The sequence below is a fragment of the Diospyros lotus genome, chromosome 8 (genome assembly GCF_014633365.1).
Source record: "Diospyros lotus cultivar Yz01 chromosome 8, ASM1463336v1, whole genome shotgun sequence".
Taxonomy (NCBI): domain Eukaryota; kingdom Viridiplantae; phylum Streptophyta; class Magnoliopsida; order Ericales; family Ebenaceae; genus Diospyros; species Diospyros lotus.
Genome location: NC_068345.1, coordinates 33,438,376 through 33,457,651, shown reverse-complemented (window position 1 = coordinate 33,457,651; position 19,276 = coordinate 33,438,376). Strand labels below are relative to the sequence as shown.

The window sequence follows — 19,276 nt, the reverse complement described above, 5'->3', positions numbered from 1 at the left end:
AAGAACTAAAAGAGGGCTGATAGTGATATTGCACTGTCTCATTACAATAACTAGCTAGGACTTGGAATCTCCAACTCTTTATCATACATTAGTATTTATTATCATCATTGTGGTGTCCTCAATCATAAACTTATCTCCTTCACCATGTGGGCTTGAACGCGAGGAAATCAAATCATGACATCCTAGTGCCTAGTGGAGCCTGTCGCCACACAATGTATAGTCGTTGCCATCTTGGGACAGCTATATATATGCTTATATAATGCTTTGTTATAATTATGATTTATTCTTTTAAACACATTTTATATGATAACATGTTACAGAACTGACCATTTGTAAAAAATGTTCGAATCACATAAGAAATCTAAATGTTATCTACCTAAAAAATAAATAAATGTGTCAGATTTTGACTTTAACTTCGTTATAAAAAAAAAGGTAATGCAATATGCACATCATTGTTAGTACTTCATTAATCAATTATCAATATACCCCTCAATATATTGGTAATTAGTAAAGAATATACTATTAATTGATTAATGGGATATCAACAAGAATATATAAGTAACATTATCTTAGAAAAAATAAAATAATATTACTTGTACGTCTAGCTCGACACCTATATTGTTAATTTAATAATCAATTATTAATATAATCCTCGCCTAAATGATTTAATGAATAGTGAATTAGTAATTAATTAATGTAATATCAATATAAATGTCAATCTAATATATATAAATAGCATTACTGAAAAAAAATATGAACAGGGTTTGGGTGCCATGTGTAATAGACGTAGCCCAAAATCCCTTTCAATGACAAGACAAGCAACTCCTCCTCCATGGGCCTTTTGAAAAGACCATGGGCCCCCTATAGTTCATCAATTGGCCCATTTCTAAATAGTTGATCCCATGCCTCTTTGATCTTTCTCAGTCATTTTTTTTATAGCGTAATTTATCTTTCATCTTAATCAATTTATATAAAACTTAAAAAATAATTTAAGATAATAGTTTATCTCTAAAAATATTTTGTGTTTTTAACTTTTCAGATATATATTTTTTTCACTATACAAATGTCTTATGTTTCAAATTATTATTAATCTTAAAAATAAAATAAGGCAAAAAGAAAATGATAGATTTAGTAAATATAATGGTTCGAATAAGGAAATAATTACAGGTAAATTGTCTTTATACCTCTTGTGATTTGGATCGTTTGTATGGAAATTTTTTAAAGTTTAAAGATGACTCTGTTACTTTTTATGGGTTGCATTTATGGTGTTTAAACTCTTTTCGTATTAATAATGGTGTCAATTAAAATATAATTAAATCAAACTAACATAAATTTAACAAAAATAATAAAAGAGCAAAGAATATTAAGAATCCCATTAAGATGACTCGTAAGCAATCAGTATTGATGACAAGAAAAAGAAGAAGAAATAAATAACTCACCGATTTTGATTGGTTCTAGATTTTGACAACCTATCAAAAAAATTGATAAGGATTTCTCATTGGAACCTATCAATAGTTCAAAAAGATGATTGATAAGTTCAAAAAAGATGATGAATATATAAAAATAAAAAGATATTATGAGATGTTAAGATCGCAACATCAACCATAATAGTAAGGTGGAGAGGTAGAGGCAATTAGGGTTTTGCTAAGAAAAAAAAAAATGACAATGACAATCAAAGAAAGAGATAGGAGATGAATAAGAAGAAAAATAAATGGAAGCGAAGACACTATTGGTAAGAGAAGGAAATAACAATCGATTTAATAGGGAGATAAACATAGAAGAGTGAGATAGAGACAAAGATCGACGATGTAAGAGAGAAGATGATGATTTGAAAGATTAACTTAGAGATGAGTTGATCGATAATGATGATTTAGTATGAACAATGCTTTCCAAAACGCTCAAACCAGCAATGAATTACCAACCACTTGAAAGAGTTGATTTCCAAGAGAACGTACAAATGACTTCTGATTTCAAGGGCAGCATAAATTCATGTATGTTTAGTTTATTAGCTTTTTACACAATGGTTAATGAAAAATTGAAATTCCGGCTAAGAATGTACCAAATCGTCCCTCAGAATCTTTTATTAAGATATATCCAGTCTGTTTCTTTCCAGAATGATGTAACAAACTTCTTCATATAATATAATATATATGTATGTGCGCAAGCAAAACTACACAAATATGCGTGCAAACTCTCTCCTTATTAGCTGGGTAATTTGACATCTGGATTTCTCATAGACTTGAGCCACATGTCAGCCATTACTCGTGAGGAGATGCTCCACAGTATATCCTGGCCCTTAGGCACTGCGTGCTGCTTTCCCTTCTTCCCAGCTGCCTTTCCCAATCCAAAATATGCCACCAGCCACTGCATGGCAGTCAGCCTTTGCTTCTCACTGTCCCACATATACGCATCCCTCCTTCCTCCACTTTTTACTTTCAACCCTCCAACATGCAAACTCGCAACTTTAAACCTCTTGTCCTCCTCGTACTCGTCGCTATACGTTGTCTTTATAAATGCTATCACAGGGCCTCCAACTGCCTCGTATCGTCTTAGAGGATCTCTCAACTGCACCACCACTGATACTGTGATACTTGCTGGCTCCCCAGTTTCACTGTTGAATGTTGTGTTGCCGCTGCTATTCTTTATCCAATCATCTAGCGGAACTGCAGCTGCCAGTGGATGGTTTTTATGATCTTTCCCGGTGACTGGGGAAATGTCAAAGGGTGCGTTTTCTTCGGCCATTTCTGCCTGGATTTTTAGAGCTTCGACTGCCATGGCCTCTATTTTCTGCATTGAGAAAGCAAGTATCTCTTCCACCGTCACTGGGTCTTCACTCACATTCCAAATTCCTGTTGAAATCCGCTCTTTTCTGCCAGCATTCATTGCGTTTGCCATGGATTTGACTGCGGCAATGGTACGGGCAGCGCTTGAGCTAGCGCCCTCTTTGTTCCTCCCCTGGATAATTGCCGAAGCAATACCCTCGAAGGCTATCTGTTCTGCTGTTTTGCCCATGAGTTCGTCCATGGGCATCAAAGATATAATTTTAGTGCCAAGTGCTTCGAGTCCTATTGACGCCATTTTCTGAAATAACTCCAATCCACTCATTGATTTATTCGATTGGAAAACCCATGGTTTTGATATCTGCATTGCAAGCTTGGGAGTATCTTTTCTTGCCACTGGAATATCCAGAGGATTCATCGCAACTAAGTAGCCTCCATCCCTAGTTTGAACCACACATCCTATGCCCTTTCCGAGGTCTGGGACGAAAACCTTGGTTTCTGCCTCCTTTGAGTCTTCAGCTCCTTCTAGCTTCAAAGGAATATCGAGCTCACAATGTTCAAATTGGGAAGCCCCTTCATCTTCAAGCATTTGAAGAAATTCCTTTGTCACTGTTTCTTCCTCGGCATCCAATCTTTCTGACGCAAGTTCTTCTTCTGTTTTGGCAGGTTTCAGGTCTGCCATCACAGATTCAAGAGCTTTTATCTGCTGAGCAATGGAATCAAGCTCGGTCAATCTCGTCAGGTGGAATTGGTCGTGCACAGTTTCCTTGACAACCTCACTTGAGACTGACCTTTTATCAGAGTTTTCTTCAGATAATGCTTCATCCGCCTGATCTCTTCTCTCTTGAACCTCAACTCCTTTATCGACGATGTCAAATTCCGGGAGTTCTATATCTTCTATCTTTGGTTCTAATTCTTCTGATTTCTGAACAGAAGGCGAAGTCGAAGGCACAGGAGCCGGGTCATCGAGATTCAGGTCATCCATCCCATGAAAATCTGCAGCTGCTCCTATCTGAGAAGGCGTCCATGCTTCTGCTCGACTAGACATTCTTGGGCTGGGGATGCTGAAGGATGCCTTGGAGTGCTTGCGGGCAGTGGAAGAAGACGAGAAGAGTCTTCCTTTTCCCGACTTATGTCCTCCATCTTGATTGTAGATTCCAATGCCCCCATCTTTTTCCATGAGCTGAAATCCTAGTTTCAGAACAAGTTCTCCTCCCTTTGCCTTCCCCGATAGGTTGAAACTCTTGTCCCACTGACGAACCCTCGTCCCTTGCGAGTTCTTCTCTATGGATTCCCGGATCAAGAGGCTCAAATCCACAGCGCTTCTCCCAAAATCAAGCTCTTCAGCATCAACTGCAAAAACGTAAATCAGGAATGGCCGAGGCTCAAACTGAAGCTTCTGCTTCCCTCCCCCGTGTGTGCAATAAACATGGCACCTAATGAACATGGTCTCTTCAAAATCCGCGGCTCCCTGAGACACCCTTGACGGCATTGTTTGAACCGCTCCATCCTTAGCTTCCTTCTTCCTAACGCGCACCGAAAGCCGGAGCCCGTTCATCGAAGCAGGGAGGCCTTGGACGGTTACAACTTCAACAGAGAACAAGCAGCTCAGCTTCTGCATCCCAATATGCGAGAGAGCCCGAATTGGTTTCCAATTCCAGAGCCCTTTCTTGTCTGAAGAAGCTAGGTTGTCATTCAACTTCGTCGACCCTTTCTGAAGAGGTGCAGGTTCATCCTTGTCTCTTTCTCTTTGCTTCTTCTCATCGTCAAGCTTCGGCCTAGAACGCCACGGCGACAAGGACATGCGCCTCTGCCGCGGTTTCGGATTGATGTTTTCGTCATTCCTCGTGGTGCCAGCTCCCTCATCTGATGACAAAGGAGGGACTGAGTTTCGAGGAAGAACAAGAGATGCAGTTCTTCTAGTGGTGTGTGCCTGGTAAAGGGATTGGCTGAGGGTCTCTAGCTCTTGTAAGAGCTGGGTGTTGGAATTCCGCCGGCTGCTGGAGGGCTCTGCCGCCGCCATAATTGGAGGAGGAGACGGGTGGTGAAGTAATGGGAGGCGATGTTTAGGGTAGCCTGTAGATGCAGAGAGGTGAAGAGAAGAAGGGTGAGTTTCTGGGTGATGGAGACATTAGAGGTGGAGAAACTGCCATGAATATTGGATGAGAGGGGCAATGGGTGGAGCATCCAGAGCCAAGAAATTTGTGAAGATATAATTTGTCCAACGCTAGCTTTTATAATCATGGACCCATCACTCACTGAAAAATTGAAGGGGTGATTATTGTGAGATTGCACCAACTACCTGGCTGGGGCTTGAAACCTCGACTCTCCTCCTCCTGCACCGTCTGAGCTTGAACTTGTGAAGAAATCAAATCATGATAGGCAATTGAGGCCAGTGGTGGTGCAAAAAAGAATTTTAACCTGGGTTAAATTATAAAAATTATAATTATTTATAATAATATATATAAAAAATAAAAAAGTCAGTTAGGATCAAGGTCCCAGCTGACCAAAACGTGGCTCCGCCACTTATTAAGACCTCTCATCGCACGCATGGATAGAGTGAATTGTGTATTCGTCATCGTCATCTAGAGCCTATCGATCGAGTGATAGGTTCTAAATCTTAAGGAACTCGCTTATCTTGATGGGCTCAACTCTCTAGGAATCCATCAAGTCATCCGTTGGGTTCTTATTAGTGTTTAATTAAGTTAATTCAGAATAATTAATGTTTAATTAACATTGTTAGTAAGGGAAAGGATCTCTAGGCAAAAATATAAAACATAAGGATCTCTATCACCTAAAATTTCTACACAAATGACCTAAACCACTTGATAAGAATGGAATTTTTAGTGTGAGAATTGAGTCTTAATTTTTAGTTTATAGACCAGAAACGCTATACAGAGGAAAAATATAGACTTTAAAGGCAAAATAGAGTAAAATAAAAAAAAAAATGATATAGCGACTGAAAACATGGTATCTATTCCATTTGCAGAGTAGGCAGTGCGTACTGTATGTGTGTTTGAAGTCACGAGTCATCCCGCAAACTTGATTCTGTTCTTGATGGAAGATTAGCGGCCATCTGTATTATTCTTTGCTCTAATCCTTCCTTCTAGTAATTGGACATTAGTGTTGTGTTTCTACAGATGGTGAACAGGGTGGGTGGCGGCGAGACGAAAGATTATGCTCCCACTTAAGTTGTTTGGTATCGTTGGTTTTTTATCCCACTAAGTCTATATAATTAATTGGCTACTGATTTATTTGCTTTTCCATTGTTGATTTTTGGAAATCATTGGGACTTTACTAAATTTTGCTCCCTGTTGTTGCGAAATAGAATTTGGCAAAGTTTAAGGACTAACTCCTTCAGTTGTGTGAGAGATGATTTTGGATGCGAATAGCAGTTGGTCTGTTGTTATTGCACCATAAGAAGCTTGTTCTTTGACGCGAAAAGACACAGATATTCTTCCTTGGAAAGTTCTCCACCATCCATCAACACTGCTTCTGAGCCAGAAGATTGCCGGTGAAAGATCAAATGGATGAGAGTAACCCACAAGACATATTAAATGGGCCCACTGCTTCATTGCACACAGGCTATGAAAACACACTTCTGAGTTCTGAGATCCCCAAAAATTGTGGTAGAGAGAGAGAGAGGGAGAGAGAAAGAGTGGCGAGGACTTAAGAGGAAAAAAGGATGAGTGAACAATGTAAGAATAATTGCTTTGCCATAAACACCATTTTTGAAATTTCTTCTCAAAATGTCATCTTCTTAAAATAATTTTCAAAATACCATCTTATTGGCACTTCCCCAGGCACAAGAGCCTCTAGTGTGAACAGTTGTTTTACCTAACAACCGGCAGTTGCACCAACAGTTTTTAAGCTAAGTGCCGGAAACATGGTATTTTGGAATTGTTTTCACGAGAGTGGTATTTTGGGAATAAATTTCAAAAAAGTGGTATTTTTGGCATTTACTCTCAATGTAAGTCTGTGGCTGGGATTTTTCTAAATGCAGCCAAACATTATCTTATCTGATATCTATGATCCACCATTCTCACCTCACGTTTCTTTACCTCATTTCCAACCATTATTTTTTTCTTCTTTTTATTCAGAATTTTGATGACCCAATTTGCAAAATAACTTGGAAACATAGACGAATTTAAACTTCAAACTGTATATATAGTAGTGGGAAGTTATCCTCGTAGTTTTAGCATCGGCCATGGCCACCCACGCAGCTCTCGCATCTTCAAGAATCCCAGCGAACACCAGGCTTCCCTCCAAGCCCTCTCACTCTTTCCCCACTCAATGCCTTTCAAAGGTCTTTCTATCTCTCTCTTTCTCAATGTCCCCTGACTCCCCTCATCCTATCTTTATGTGAATTTTGCACAAGACTCCTCGCTTTAATTGTTTTCTGCTTGTTAATTTCTTTTCTCGGTGCAGAGGCTGGAAGTAGCAGAGTTCTCTGGGCTCCGGTCCAGTGGATGCGTGCCCTACGCGAAGAATGCTAGGGATGCATCCTTCTTTGATGCAGTGGCTGCCCAACTTACAGCCAAGGTTTTCTTCTAATCCCTTATTAGTAATTGGCCTTCTCCACTATAATCCTTTTGCAGTTCTGATGGTTTATCACATAAACAGACTTCTCAGAGTCATAAGCTTTAGATACTTGCGTCTGCATTAAGGTATTTAGCTATAGAATCTATTGACCTTGCCAAGCTGGGTATTTTAATATGGCAGATTAGTACCGTGGTTTTCTGAATCTACTCGAATTAACTTATGCCCTGTTGATAATCTGGTATAGCTAAGGCATTAAAGTAGCATATACAATGTGCTGTGAAGGCCGGGAGGGGGGTGTTTGAGACTGCCTTCTATATTGGTGAGAAAAACAGATAGCAGCATTAAGTGTTGTGTGTGAGTGCATATGTGTTTGAATGTGTGTGTAAGTTGTTTTGCGTTCCTTGATTAAGAGTATAAATAGTTCAAATCATGTATTTGAATTTAGGCCAAGACAGACCCAAATTTTGTGAGCTGGCGAATCCATATTCACACGTGTGCCGTCGCTGCCATTGCCCCAGTCTGATAAGATAAAAAAGAATAAAATAATATATTTTAATATATTAAAATTTTATTTAATATATATATATTTTTCTGCAATTTTCACAACTTGTCTGCCTTCGTGTTAGGTTAGGTTCGGCTGTATATAATTGAACTTTGTCCCTCTGTCAAGATACAAAAATTTTGAGAGTTTTTCCATCAATCAAAAATCGAGAGCCCAATTCATTTCTAGTGTTCCTTTTGTCCAAATAAGATAGCAAAATACCATTACGATTCTACCAGCTTCAACTGTTCTTGTCTGTTATTTCACTGGAGAGATTATTTCATCTTGCTAAGACGATCACTATAGTCTGCTTGCAATAGGTACATGGCGATTCTATCTTTAGGACAATGCATAGGCGCAACTCAATCTGTATCATTTCTTTACTTGTTGTAGTGTCGTCTTTTTCAACCATTACTTATTGTTTTTGCTGTACTAGTTTATATAAATATTGTTGTATACTTAGGGGCGGAGCCACGTGAGGCCCAGTGGGGGCCATTGCTGTAACGACTAGCTCCCACTTACAGACGCTATCGGTGAATAATCGACCGGATTACTCATATGACAAACCAACAACTGAAGAGTTGGACTATGTTGCATTATGAAACGCCCTAGGTGGGTACTAGGGTTTGTCCTTTCATTCCCTCCATTCGAGAAATCGATCCCAAAACAAACAAAAAAAACACAACGGAACAGAACCTGAAAACTGAGTGAGCTTTACCTTTCTTCAGCTCGCCTTACAATAACCCAAAAGTGACTCAGGCACAAAACTAGCACAATAAACATCCATTGAGTATTGGGAATTTATGAGAACATACATTTTTTATCCTTACCTCATCTGAAACTCAATTTCGCCAACTAAAACCATGTACATCAAGCAATCTCACAATCATCTATCACACTATGATGCTTACAACAACTAGGTACCATCCCAAGCCCAACAACATATCACCATATGAATACATACCGAAGATAATACAATTCCCAAACTCGCCAACAATAGTAGTCGCCACATAGCATTCCAACACCATTCATGCCGGCATCTGAACTTGCAATATCTACAACACGAGGTAAAACCTCATGAGTCATAAAGACTCAGTAAGGGTGCAATGCATAAGTAAATGAAGTATGAGAAAGAGGGAGCATGTAATACAAAATGCAATGCAAATAGGTAGTCTTCCATGCCCTCATAACTTCCATAGGTTAAGGCATCAACTAACCCTCCCACAACACTAGTCCTCCATATGGCCATAGGTACACTAGAACACATATCATACAATGTTGACCACTACATGTAACTCATAAAGAAACACTAAGCTTCATCTCTGCCTCGGCACGAACTCCAGCTCGAGCCTCGAACTCTTCTAGGACCACCACCTCCCTGGTCAACCCTAGATGCAACCACACAAAACCCAACTCCATTAACATCAGACATTAAACCAATGCCATCAATTTTACCATACACCGCAAAACCATCCATCAATGAATTTCCAAACAACCCCAACCCAGAGTTAATTCCAATCAACACTTCACAATTCACACTATTCCACATAATGCTGTTAACTTAAAGAGAATTAAATAAACTTACCTTAGACATTCCGAAGAAGAAATTCAACCAATCTCCTACATTGGCACTACCTTTTTAGTTGTCATCTCATGTCCAAATCTCCATTTTTAAGCTTCCAGTACGCTCTACAAGTTTCGAAATAATTTTCAAAACCTTTTTCTAATTTTCTGGAATTTTTCAAAAAAAAATTCCTATTTTTCCAGATTTTCTTTATTTTTCTATTTTTTTTTAATCTTCTTCTTCCTCACCTCTCCCGTTTCTCTTTCCTCCTTCCTGCGCACTGCGCACGGCCGCCTGGCCCACCGGCCGCCGCTGCTGCCCGCGACCTCTGGCCGGCCACCTCCACCCTCGCGCGACCGCTAGCCATCGTCGGCCTCAGGCCGTCGCAGCCTCTAAACGCCGCAGCCCGCCGCCATCCCTACGCGTTGCAGCTCCAACACGACCGCCATGGCTGACCGACAGAGCTCCTGGTCGCCTTGCCGTGGCCGCTCGCTCGCTCACCATTCGCCCCCAACAGCTGCTCAAGCGCCCGCCACCGCTCTCGCTCTAGCCGCTGCTCGCGCCTGCTTCGCGTCGGCCATGGCTGACTCCGCTGCTGGACGCTACAACCGGCCACCACCGCGGCCTCTGGTGCTTCTTCCGCCATCGCTTTCTCTCGCGCATTACCTTTCTTCTCCGATCTCGCATGCCTCGGCCAAGCTCTCACGAGCTCTCTCTCTCGCTCTGCTCCTCTCAGCCATTTCAATTTCAGAGACAAACGAAGCTTCCTGCAAGCTCACCTCACGCTCACAAATATATACCTCAAATAATTATTATCACGTCATAAAAATCTTGATTTTTTTAAAAATTAATTATCAATATTTATTCAGAAATATCGATTTTGTCCTTACTCCTGCACGGGACCTCGATTCCACCAGAAAACACTTCAGGGTTGCTTCACTCGCAAAAACGGACCACTCTTAGGGTCCCCTTAGCTTCCCAAAAGTCCTCTACAACCATTCAGTACTAACACCTATTTAAGTTTATACATAATTTATTCTATAAATTATTCTCAGTCGAACTACTTTTAGCGTCATTAACCTCACATCGACACACTCACCAATCTCATACCATCTCTCTTGGACATCTAAGTCTCAGGGAATTCCCTGCCATCGATTTGACAAATTTAATTAATTAATTTATTGAAACTAACTTTCGGTCTTCCCAGACCACCCGATATCTTTTCAAAATCACTGAAATTATTTATTTTCCAATACCATGTAATACGGGATATTATAGTTGCCCCCACTAGGCTAGATTTTTTTTTTGAAATTTTATTTTTTACAATAATATACTACTAGAAATAATATATATTATTTTACTAATATAAATAAAAAGTAAGTATCGAAGAAAACAAGTATATAATGGTCCAGTAGTAACCATTATAGCATTTTTTACAATTTACACATAATTTTATTTTTTTTACAATGATAATGCAAATAAAAATAAGTATTGAAGAAAATTGTGAAGTAAAGAAAGTAAGTATGAAAGAAATTTATATTGAAGAAAATGATCGAGTTCTTCTATAGGGTCAGACAGATTGATAGAAAGGGTTATCAAATGGGGGCAAAAAAACTAAAATGCCATCACCCACTTTGCAAATTTGCAAAGTGGGCTACTGTCTTGCTCTCTCATCTCTCTTCCTATGGTCGCAATGTGACCGTCGATCGTCGAGCGCTGCTGCCTTCGCCTCGCCACCTTGCTGTCATCGCCTATCCACCTCACTTTGCCGATCGTCGCTGCATCTTCTGATTGTCGGGGAGGCAACGAGGCGAGGCGACAATAGTGAGGCGAAGGCAGTAACACTCTATGGCCAGCCATAGGAAGGGAGAAATGAGAGAGGCGGAGGCAATGACATACCTTGCAAATTTGTATTTTGGGCAAGGGCATTTTGGTCTTTTTGACCCCATTCGATAAGCCCATTGAGCATAATAGTATTACTCAAAAATAAACAAGTTAATAAAGCAAGTATTGAGCAAATTGATGTTACACAACTTCCTATAGATCCCGGGCTAAGAACTACAATAATGGATTAAAATGTTAATTTTTGAGATCAAATTGGAAGAGTCTACGTGCAAAGAAATCTGTGTTAGCCTCGAAATCAAGACGATTCATGTTGGTCCTTTGACACACAATGGCCACTCGAGAGGGAGGTGAATTGAATGATTAAAACTTATTAAACCAAATTCTTTCATTTTAAAAACTCTTGAGATTTTCTTATACAAAGAAAATACTTATTATAAATATATATGTTGTTTGGTGTGATAGCAATATAAATATGCAAACAACAATAATAACACAAGAATATATAGTGGTTCGATATCTTGAATACCTACTCTACTCTCTCAAGGTCAACCCGACATTTGAGGTTCCACTATAACAACAACACTATATTTCCACACAAGATCACCTAGCAAACTTGTACAACACCGAGGTTTTCCCCTTAACTCACATCGGAAACTATTACAACAAAACACCACACCTAGATTACTTGGGCTCTCAGAGGCCACTCGCAATCCACAAATCATACAAATGAACAATCATATGTCCAATACACTTGGACTAACATGGATATGAATGTAAGAACAAATATTACAAGGCAAGTATGAATACAAATATAATTTACCACACTTGGAAATAATATCTTCTTCTCATTTGCCTTGGGTTCCAAATGATATATCTTTGAGCTTGAACCTTGGATTACTTTATTTGAGTTGCTTAAGAGCTTGAGTGTGCTTTAGGAAGAAAAATCTTGATAGAGCATTAGTCTTGTTCATAAATCTTTTCTTGATATATATAATAGAGCTTCTAACGGATTTATAACGGCTAAAAAAAATTTGACCATTGGACCCGAGAAGTCGACTTCTCTAAAACAGGAGTCGACTCTCATTTTAAATGGGAATCGACTTTAGTTATACAAGAGTCGACTTCTCTAATGCTAGAGTCAACTCTTCGAAAAATACCAATGCTGTCAGGTAGACACTGCATCAACTGCTCTCGGCTGGGTTGACTCTAGCTTTGCAAAAGTTGACTTCAGCTTAAGGAGAGTCGACTCCATTGAACCAAGAGTCGACTTTTGAGGCCAGATTCTACAGAAAATAGATTTTATACATATAACAATTGCTTGAGAACATAAGCCATATAGTATGTATACATTACAAGATATTTACATTTATTTAGTTTTTCTTTAATTTATATTTTACCTTTCATTTACTTTAATACATAAATATAAATAAGAAAGTACCCTCATTTGAATTCAATAAAAATATTTAAAAAATTAAAATCCCAAACAATAAAAAAGTAGAATTTTGATTTTAGTACAAATTTAGGATTTAACAATTTATCATCCTCAAAATACATACTTTCTATTTCTTGAAAAATTCATTAAAAATTATTTTAACAACAATGAATGTTAGTTATCGAAATCACGGGAGATGGTTTTCTAAAATGAAAACATTTTCTTATATATTCCTTTATAGTGCGCTAATCTTCCAGACTTAGAGAAATAACATTTTTCGATTCATTTTGATATACAAAATACTATAGTATTTAAGATATATCAAAAATATATTAGTGGTTTTAAATATACCAAAAATAGTTTTACTAAAATTATGTTTTGTCAAATATTAAAACACACAATAGATTGATTGGAGCAATTTGGCTCAACAATTCATTCAAGTTTGGTTCAATGAATTTGATAATTGGTTGGAATATAGTATAAACAAAAATGTCACATTTTGTTTATATTGTTATATTTTTAAAACAAATAATGAGGAACAAGGAGATAGTGATTTTTTTGTGAAAGAATGGTTTAATAATTTTTTTTTTTTAAATATAGACTTTAAATTCATGTTAAAAATGCTAATAATGCATACAATTAAGCTCGAAATAACTGTGAAATCTTAATGAATCAAGAGCAAAATATTGAGACAGTTTTATTTAAACAGTTAGAACAAATACTATGTGATTATCGAATTTGTCTAAATGCATCAATTGATTGTGTTCGACTTATTCTATGGTAGAAACTAACATTTCATAGTCATGAGGAGTCTAAAGATTCAAATAATCAAGGTAACTTTCTTGAACAATTGCAATTTTTAGTATGAAAAATCGTAAGGAACAATTGTAATTTTTTTTATTTTAATATTATCATTATTATCTTATTTTTAAAATTATATTTTTTGTATCTAACTTCACCCTCACTAAATTAAAATTTTGGCTTTGCCATTGTGTATACCCCAACATTAAGTAGGTTAGAAATAGGGTCGACCTTGGGTAAAGGCCGCCTATTTCAAGTCACTTAGGGGGTTCATGCCCATTTTAATTTTTAGATTTTAAATTAATTAAAAAAATAAAATTAATTAAAAACAATAAATTTAAAAATTAAAGAGACGTTAGAGGTCCATACCCATACCCATTTCAAGCCATTGTAAATTTTTAATTAATTTCAATCTCCCACGTTCATTTTATTAATAATTAATCCCCTGAGTATCATTATAATTTTTAATCAATCTCAATCTCTCCCTTGTATGATTGTATCACAACTATTTCTATGCGCTTGGCAATAATTGACTCCATCGTCTTTCTCAGTTCCTCTCTTTCTCAATTTTTTATCCATTTATTGTCACTGGCATCTGCCATCAATCTGTGTAGGCGTAGGTTCTCAATCTAATTGATTTCACAACTACGTTTTCTTTTCAGCGATTTTATTTTCATCCTCATCATCTCGTTGTGTGACTTATCAAGTATAACTTTGATTTTTTTTATTAACCCTTAAATTATCAATTAATTTTGTATATATATTTCAATATTTGTAATCCCTCTATTATTAATGAATTTACACTAATAGATTGACGATGATATTTATTGAAAAATATATGTTGGAACAAATTAATTGTAATAGTTTAATTATTGATTTTTCATCTAAGAATACTAAAAAAATAAATTTAAAGTAAAATATTATGAATTTTATATAATAATTTTTTTATTTATATTAATTTTATTTTTAAATATAATCAGGTCCATAAAAAATTTCGCTCAGACCCCTAAAATGTCATGGCGGGCCTGGTTGGAAAGAATGTGTGAATAGCAAACTGGATTTAAGGTGAGATTAAGGGTTAGCGGCTGAAGTTCAATAGTTTGAAATCCTAGTTTCTAACATAGCATTAGTTAACTGTAAAATGGAAAAGCACCAGATTTCAGAATTTGGCGCATAAGTACTTGCTCTGTCCTAACTGAACATGAATCGGGAAAAACAAAAATACTGATCAAATTTTTCTTAATGGAAGGAACTATAGTTTTAAGAGTTTATTCGACCATATATGTTTATGAAGTGACCGCAGCCTAATCTGAAGGACAGATTGGTCGGTGAAAACGAGTGCAATTTTGTTCACCCCCTTTAACGAGGTGAACATCATTTTCGTAAAATTGTGAGAGTGAAAAAGGCAACGAAACGACATAAAAATAACATAAAATATTTTTATGCCGTTCCGTTGCCTTTTTCACCCTCACAAAAATTGTGAGGGTGATGTTCACCCCGTTAAAGGGGTGAACAAAATCGCACTCGGTGAAAACTTAGGTTGTGTTATCTTTCAATTTATTTTTAGTTTTTGAATTTTAAATTTATTTTTTATTTTTTATTTTGATAGTTTATTTTTAGAAAAAAAATGTGTTCTATTTTTTATTTTGAAAAATTATTTCTCAAAATATAAAATTAAAAAACACTTTTTATTTAAAATTTTGAGAATAATTTTTTAATGATATTTTATTTAATAAATTTGATTATTTTGTAAATTAGAATGATTTAATGTTAATATATTATTAAAATATATATATATTTTAAAGTTGGTGAATCTTGTAACATTTTTTCCTATTATAAGAATAAAATATGAATAAATAAATAAATTATTCCATTTTTCTGTATTTTGATTGTTTTGGCTGAAAATAACTAAAATAATTTTTTATTGTTTTGAGTTTTCTTTATAATTTTTTTTTATTTTTAAAAATATATTTTTAAAAACAATAAATTAAAAGCGTTTTCACTGTTTTAAAAAATTAAAATTAAAAATTGCTTAAAAACAGTAAAGACAACGGACACTTGTATTCTTATTTGGTTCTGTTGATATTTTATCCTTATTTTCATCAGACAGTCATAGATTGGTTTTGTATTTTAAAATTAGGCTGCAGGATCAACCCCTGTTAAGGGAGAAACAGTGGCTAAATTGAAGGTGGCAATTAATGGTTTTGGGCGCATCGGCAGGAACTTCCTTAGGTGCTGGCACGGGCGGAAGAATTCGCCACTTGATGTTATTGTGGTCAACGACAGCGGTGGTGTCAGGAATGTAAGTGATTTTATGATTCACTAACAGACATAAGTCAGTAGGTGAAGTTACTTAATTTTAAGGAAATTTTATTTTACTAACAATTTTCATTGTAAATACAGGCATCTCACTTGCTGAAGTATGACTCAATTCTTGGCACCTTCAAGGCTGATGTGAAAATTGTTGACGACAGTACCATCAGTGTCGATGGTAAACCTATCAAAGTTGTCTCTAACAGGGACCCGCTGAAGCTCCCTTGGGCTGAAATGGGGATTGACATTGTAATTGAGGTATGTTGCTTATTCTTTAATTCTCAGATTCCAAGTAACTTACATTACCCTGCTTGGTTCATGGGTTAATGCTTCCAGTTTTTATCTGAATAATTCAAAACTTGACCTTTCATTTTGTAATCCAGAAGTGTTTAATCCTGCTACCATGTTTCATAAGAAACCAGTTCATCTTTGTGCGCACTACTTACAGTAGTAATGATCTTGTAATATTCATGTCAAGAGTTTAGAAGTCATTGATACGACGATTGCAGTGCTTCAAAGTGTTTTTAGTGGCTCAACTGTTTTCCCTATTCTCTGGTCTCTCCTTGCAGTTAGTTGCAATGGTTTTAGAAACTACATGCTCAATTCACAGATGCATCATATGCCACTACATTGATACCGTGATATATAGCATGTTAAATTCTTATTATCATCAAACTTGATTATGTCATAGATCCATTGCCCAGGGTTTGTTTTCCCTGATAGAAGATACAAATAGTACACGTTAAATTCTCTGGCCTCGTAGAGATCACGAGTTCTCTCTGTTGATTATAGTTGAAGGCCGTGATTATCTTTGTGTTGGTCCTCTTTCCGGTCAATATTCCTTTGGCCTTGTTTCTCAGTTTTCTGGGATTGTTTTCTATTTCTTTCGGTGTTCCGCTTTTAGTCCCTTCCTTACTTTTCAATTGTATGAGAAAAGAGCCAGCTTACTAACTTCCCCATTCCAGAAGAATCCTCTAAAGCTATTTGAATGATTTCAACTACAGGGAACTGGTGTATTTGTGGATGGTCCCGGGGCTGGGAAGCACATCCAAGCTGGTGCCAAGAAAGTTGTCATCACCGCTCCAGCAAAAGGTGCTGACATTCCCACCTACGTTGTTGGAGTAAATGAAGGAGACTACTCCCATGAAGTTTCTAACATTGTAAGGTTAGTTTTTCTGGAGTCTAACGTATTTCTGCCAAGGGCTACTGCTTGAGTTAGAGGCATTATTTCTTCAATGCTTAATATTTGATTGGGAATTTGGTAACTGCAGCAATGCCTCTTGCACTACAAACTGTTTGGCTCCTTTTGTGAAAGTCATTGATGAAGAATTTGGTAATCATTCGTTCATGTTCACAGTTTCAATCATTTTAGATTTCATTTTCTGCAGTAACATATTGAAGAAGAAAATGCAAAGGTACCTTAGGATAGTTATGGAAACATCATATGCTATTTCTAGGCTATTGTCTTGAACTTATTAGCTCATTACTTGTTGAATATATCTTCATGAATAAGTTGTTAATAAGGTTCTTCTGTTACCTTTTCCTGGTTTCTGACACTGTAGATTGAGATCTCCTTGATTCATTTTGCAGGTATCGTCAAGGGAACCATGACAACCACCCACTCGTACACTGGTGATCAGGTAAGCATGAATGAGGGCTAATTTTTTTAAAAATCAGATGTGGTAGAAAACCTTTTGTTCCTATTGACCCTGAAAAGTAACAGTTTATGTTGATGAAGTATTTAGTTCAGTATTCGATGAAAAGATTTTTTTTTTTTTTTTCTGGGGAGAAATTTATTGCTTGAACTGTTTGCAGAGGCTATTGGATGCTTCTCACAGGGACTTGAGGCGAGCCAGAGCTGCAGCACTTAACATAGTCCCAACAAGCACCGGTGCAGCCAAGGCCGTGTCTCTAGTGCTTCCCCAGCTTAAGGGCAAGCTCAATGGCATTGCTCTCCGGGTGCCCACTCCTAATGTATCCGTTGTGGACCTAGTTGTGAATGTCGCCAAGAAAGGAATAACTGCTGAAGATGTTAATGCAGCCTTCAGAAAGACGGCTGAAGGGCCTCTGAAAGGCATACTGTCCGTGTGTGAAATTCCTCTGGTGTCGGTGGACTTCAGATGCACCGATGTCTCATCCACCATCGATGCGTCTTTGACAATGGTCATGGGAGATGACATGGTCAAGGTGGTGGCCTGGTATGACAATGAATGGGGATACAGGTATGGAAACCTCTTTTTAAGATTTTCAAGCCAATGATCATGACTTGACAAGAACAAGTAGGATGGGTTTCTGATGATTCGGTCCTGACAACTCTGTCTTCCATTGTTCTCAGCCAAAGGGTTGTCGATTTGGCGCATCTGGTGGCGAGCAAGTGGCCGGGCATGCCTGCCCCGGGAAGTGGAGATCCATTGGAGGACTTCTGCAAGACAAACCCTGCTGATGAGGAGTGCAAGGTCTATGAATCTTAAGAAGTCCTCAAATTTTTGTTCTTTTGGCTGGCTTGTCAACGTCATTTTGGAGCCAAGAATTTTCCTGCCTCATTGCCAGGAGATGCTTATTTTGTGATGACAATTGGGAGAAGGGAAGCAGAATTTATATAGTGAAATGTTAATAAAGCACCATGTAGATGCAAATGCTGCTTCTGTTATATTTCTTTTTCTTCTTCTTCTTCCTGTCAAACCAACTCTACTGGTATTCATATGGAAATATTCCTTACTGCAATGGTGCATTATCATGGTCAACTGGAAAGGTGTTTTATACAGGCATGAATGAATTAGTTGCTCATTGCGGTTTTCCTACTTTATATATGCTCTTAGCAATCCAATAAATGAATGAAACACTAGCATGTAGTCACTTCATTATCAAACACTACTATTAACTATTAGCTTAAATAATTCAAATTTAGTCATAGGCATTCAGAATACCAATTCAATAAAAATCAAATCATAAATAATATAATTTCTAATTTTCTAATTGTTTCTCAAGCGGTTGCTTGTTATTAATAATATAATTTCTAATCTTCTACTTGTTTCTCAAACAATCTCTAATCAAGTGCTTCCAATCATTTAAATAGAAAGGACAAATTATTTTTTAACTCTAATTTTTTATTAAATAATTAAAATTTTCATTAATAATATAGAAAATCAAGGTCTCGTTTAGTTTTAGAAATTATTTTTAATTTTCAATTTTAATTTTATAACTAAAAATATTCTATTTTATATTTCAAAAAAGCATAATATTTATTTTCAAAAAATGTAAAAAAAAATTATCATAAAATATATTCTTTAATTCATAATATAATGTTAAGAAAATAAAAAAAATACTTTTTATAACTAAATAAGCCGGACATAATTTACCCTAAATAAAAATACAAACATTAATTTGGAAGGTGTTTTTTAGATAATTCTTGTTCTTTAAAATATTTTTCTATTTTACCAAATTATAATATTCTCTTA

The 19,276-nt window shown here is 36.6% G+C and overlaps 2 protein-coding genes across 2 annotated transcripts; one reads left to right on the top strand and one right to left on the bottom strand.

The window, feature by feature from the left end:
- Positions 1–2,056: 2,056 nt before the first annotated feature.
- On the bottom strand, positions 2,057–4,973 carry LOC127808998 (protein PLASTID MOVEMENT IMPAIRED 1). The gene has a single exon (XM_052347774.1). It carries the CDS (start codon positions 4,801–4,803, stop codon positions 2,203–2,205), a length of 2,601 nt encoding a protein of 866 aa, XP_052203734.1. The 5' UTR covers positions 4,804–4,973; the 3' UTR covers positions 2,057–2,202.
- Positions 4,974–6,919: 1,946 nt separating this feature from the next.
- LOC127808999 (glyceraldehyde-3-phosphate dehydrogenase B, chloroplastic) lies at positions 6,920–18,542 on the top strand. Its single transcript, XM_052347775.1, has 9 exons — positions 6,920–7,086; positions 7,209–7,322; positions 15,646–15,807; positions 15,909–16,076; positions 16,823–16,983; positions 17,090–17,151; positions 17,409–17,458; positions 17,634–18,040; positions 18,154–18,542. Exons 1-9 carry the CDS (start codon positions 6,988–6,990, stop codon positions 18,287–18,289), a joined length of 1,359 nt encoding a protein of 452 aa, XP_052203735.1. The 5' UTR covers positions 6,920–6,987; the 3' UTR covers positions 18,290–18,542.
- Positions 18,543–19,276: the final 734 nt, after the last annotated feature.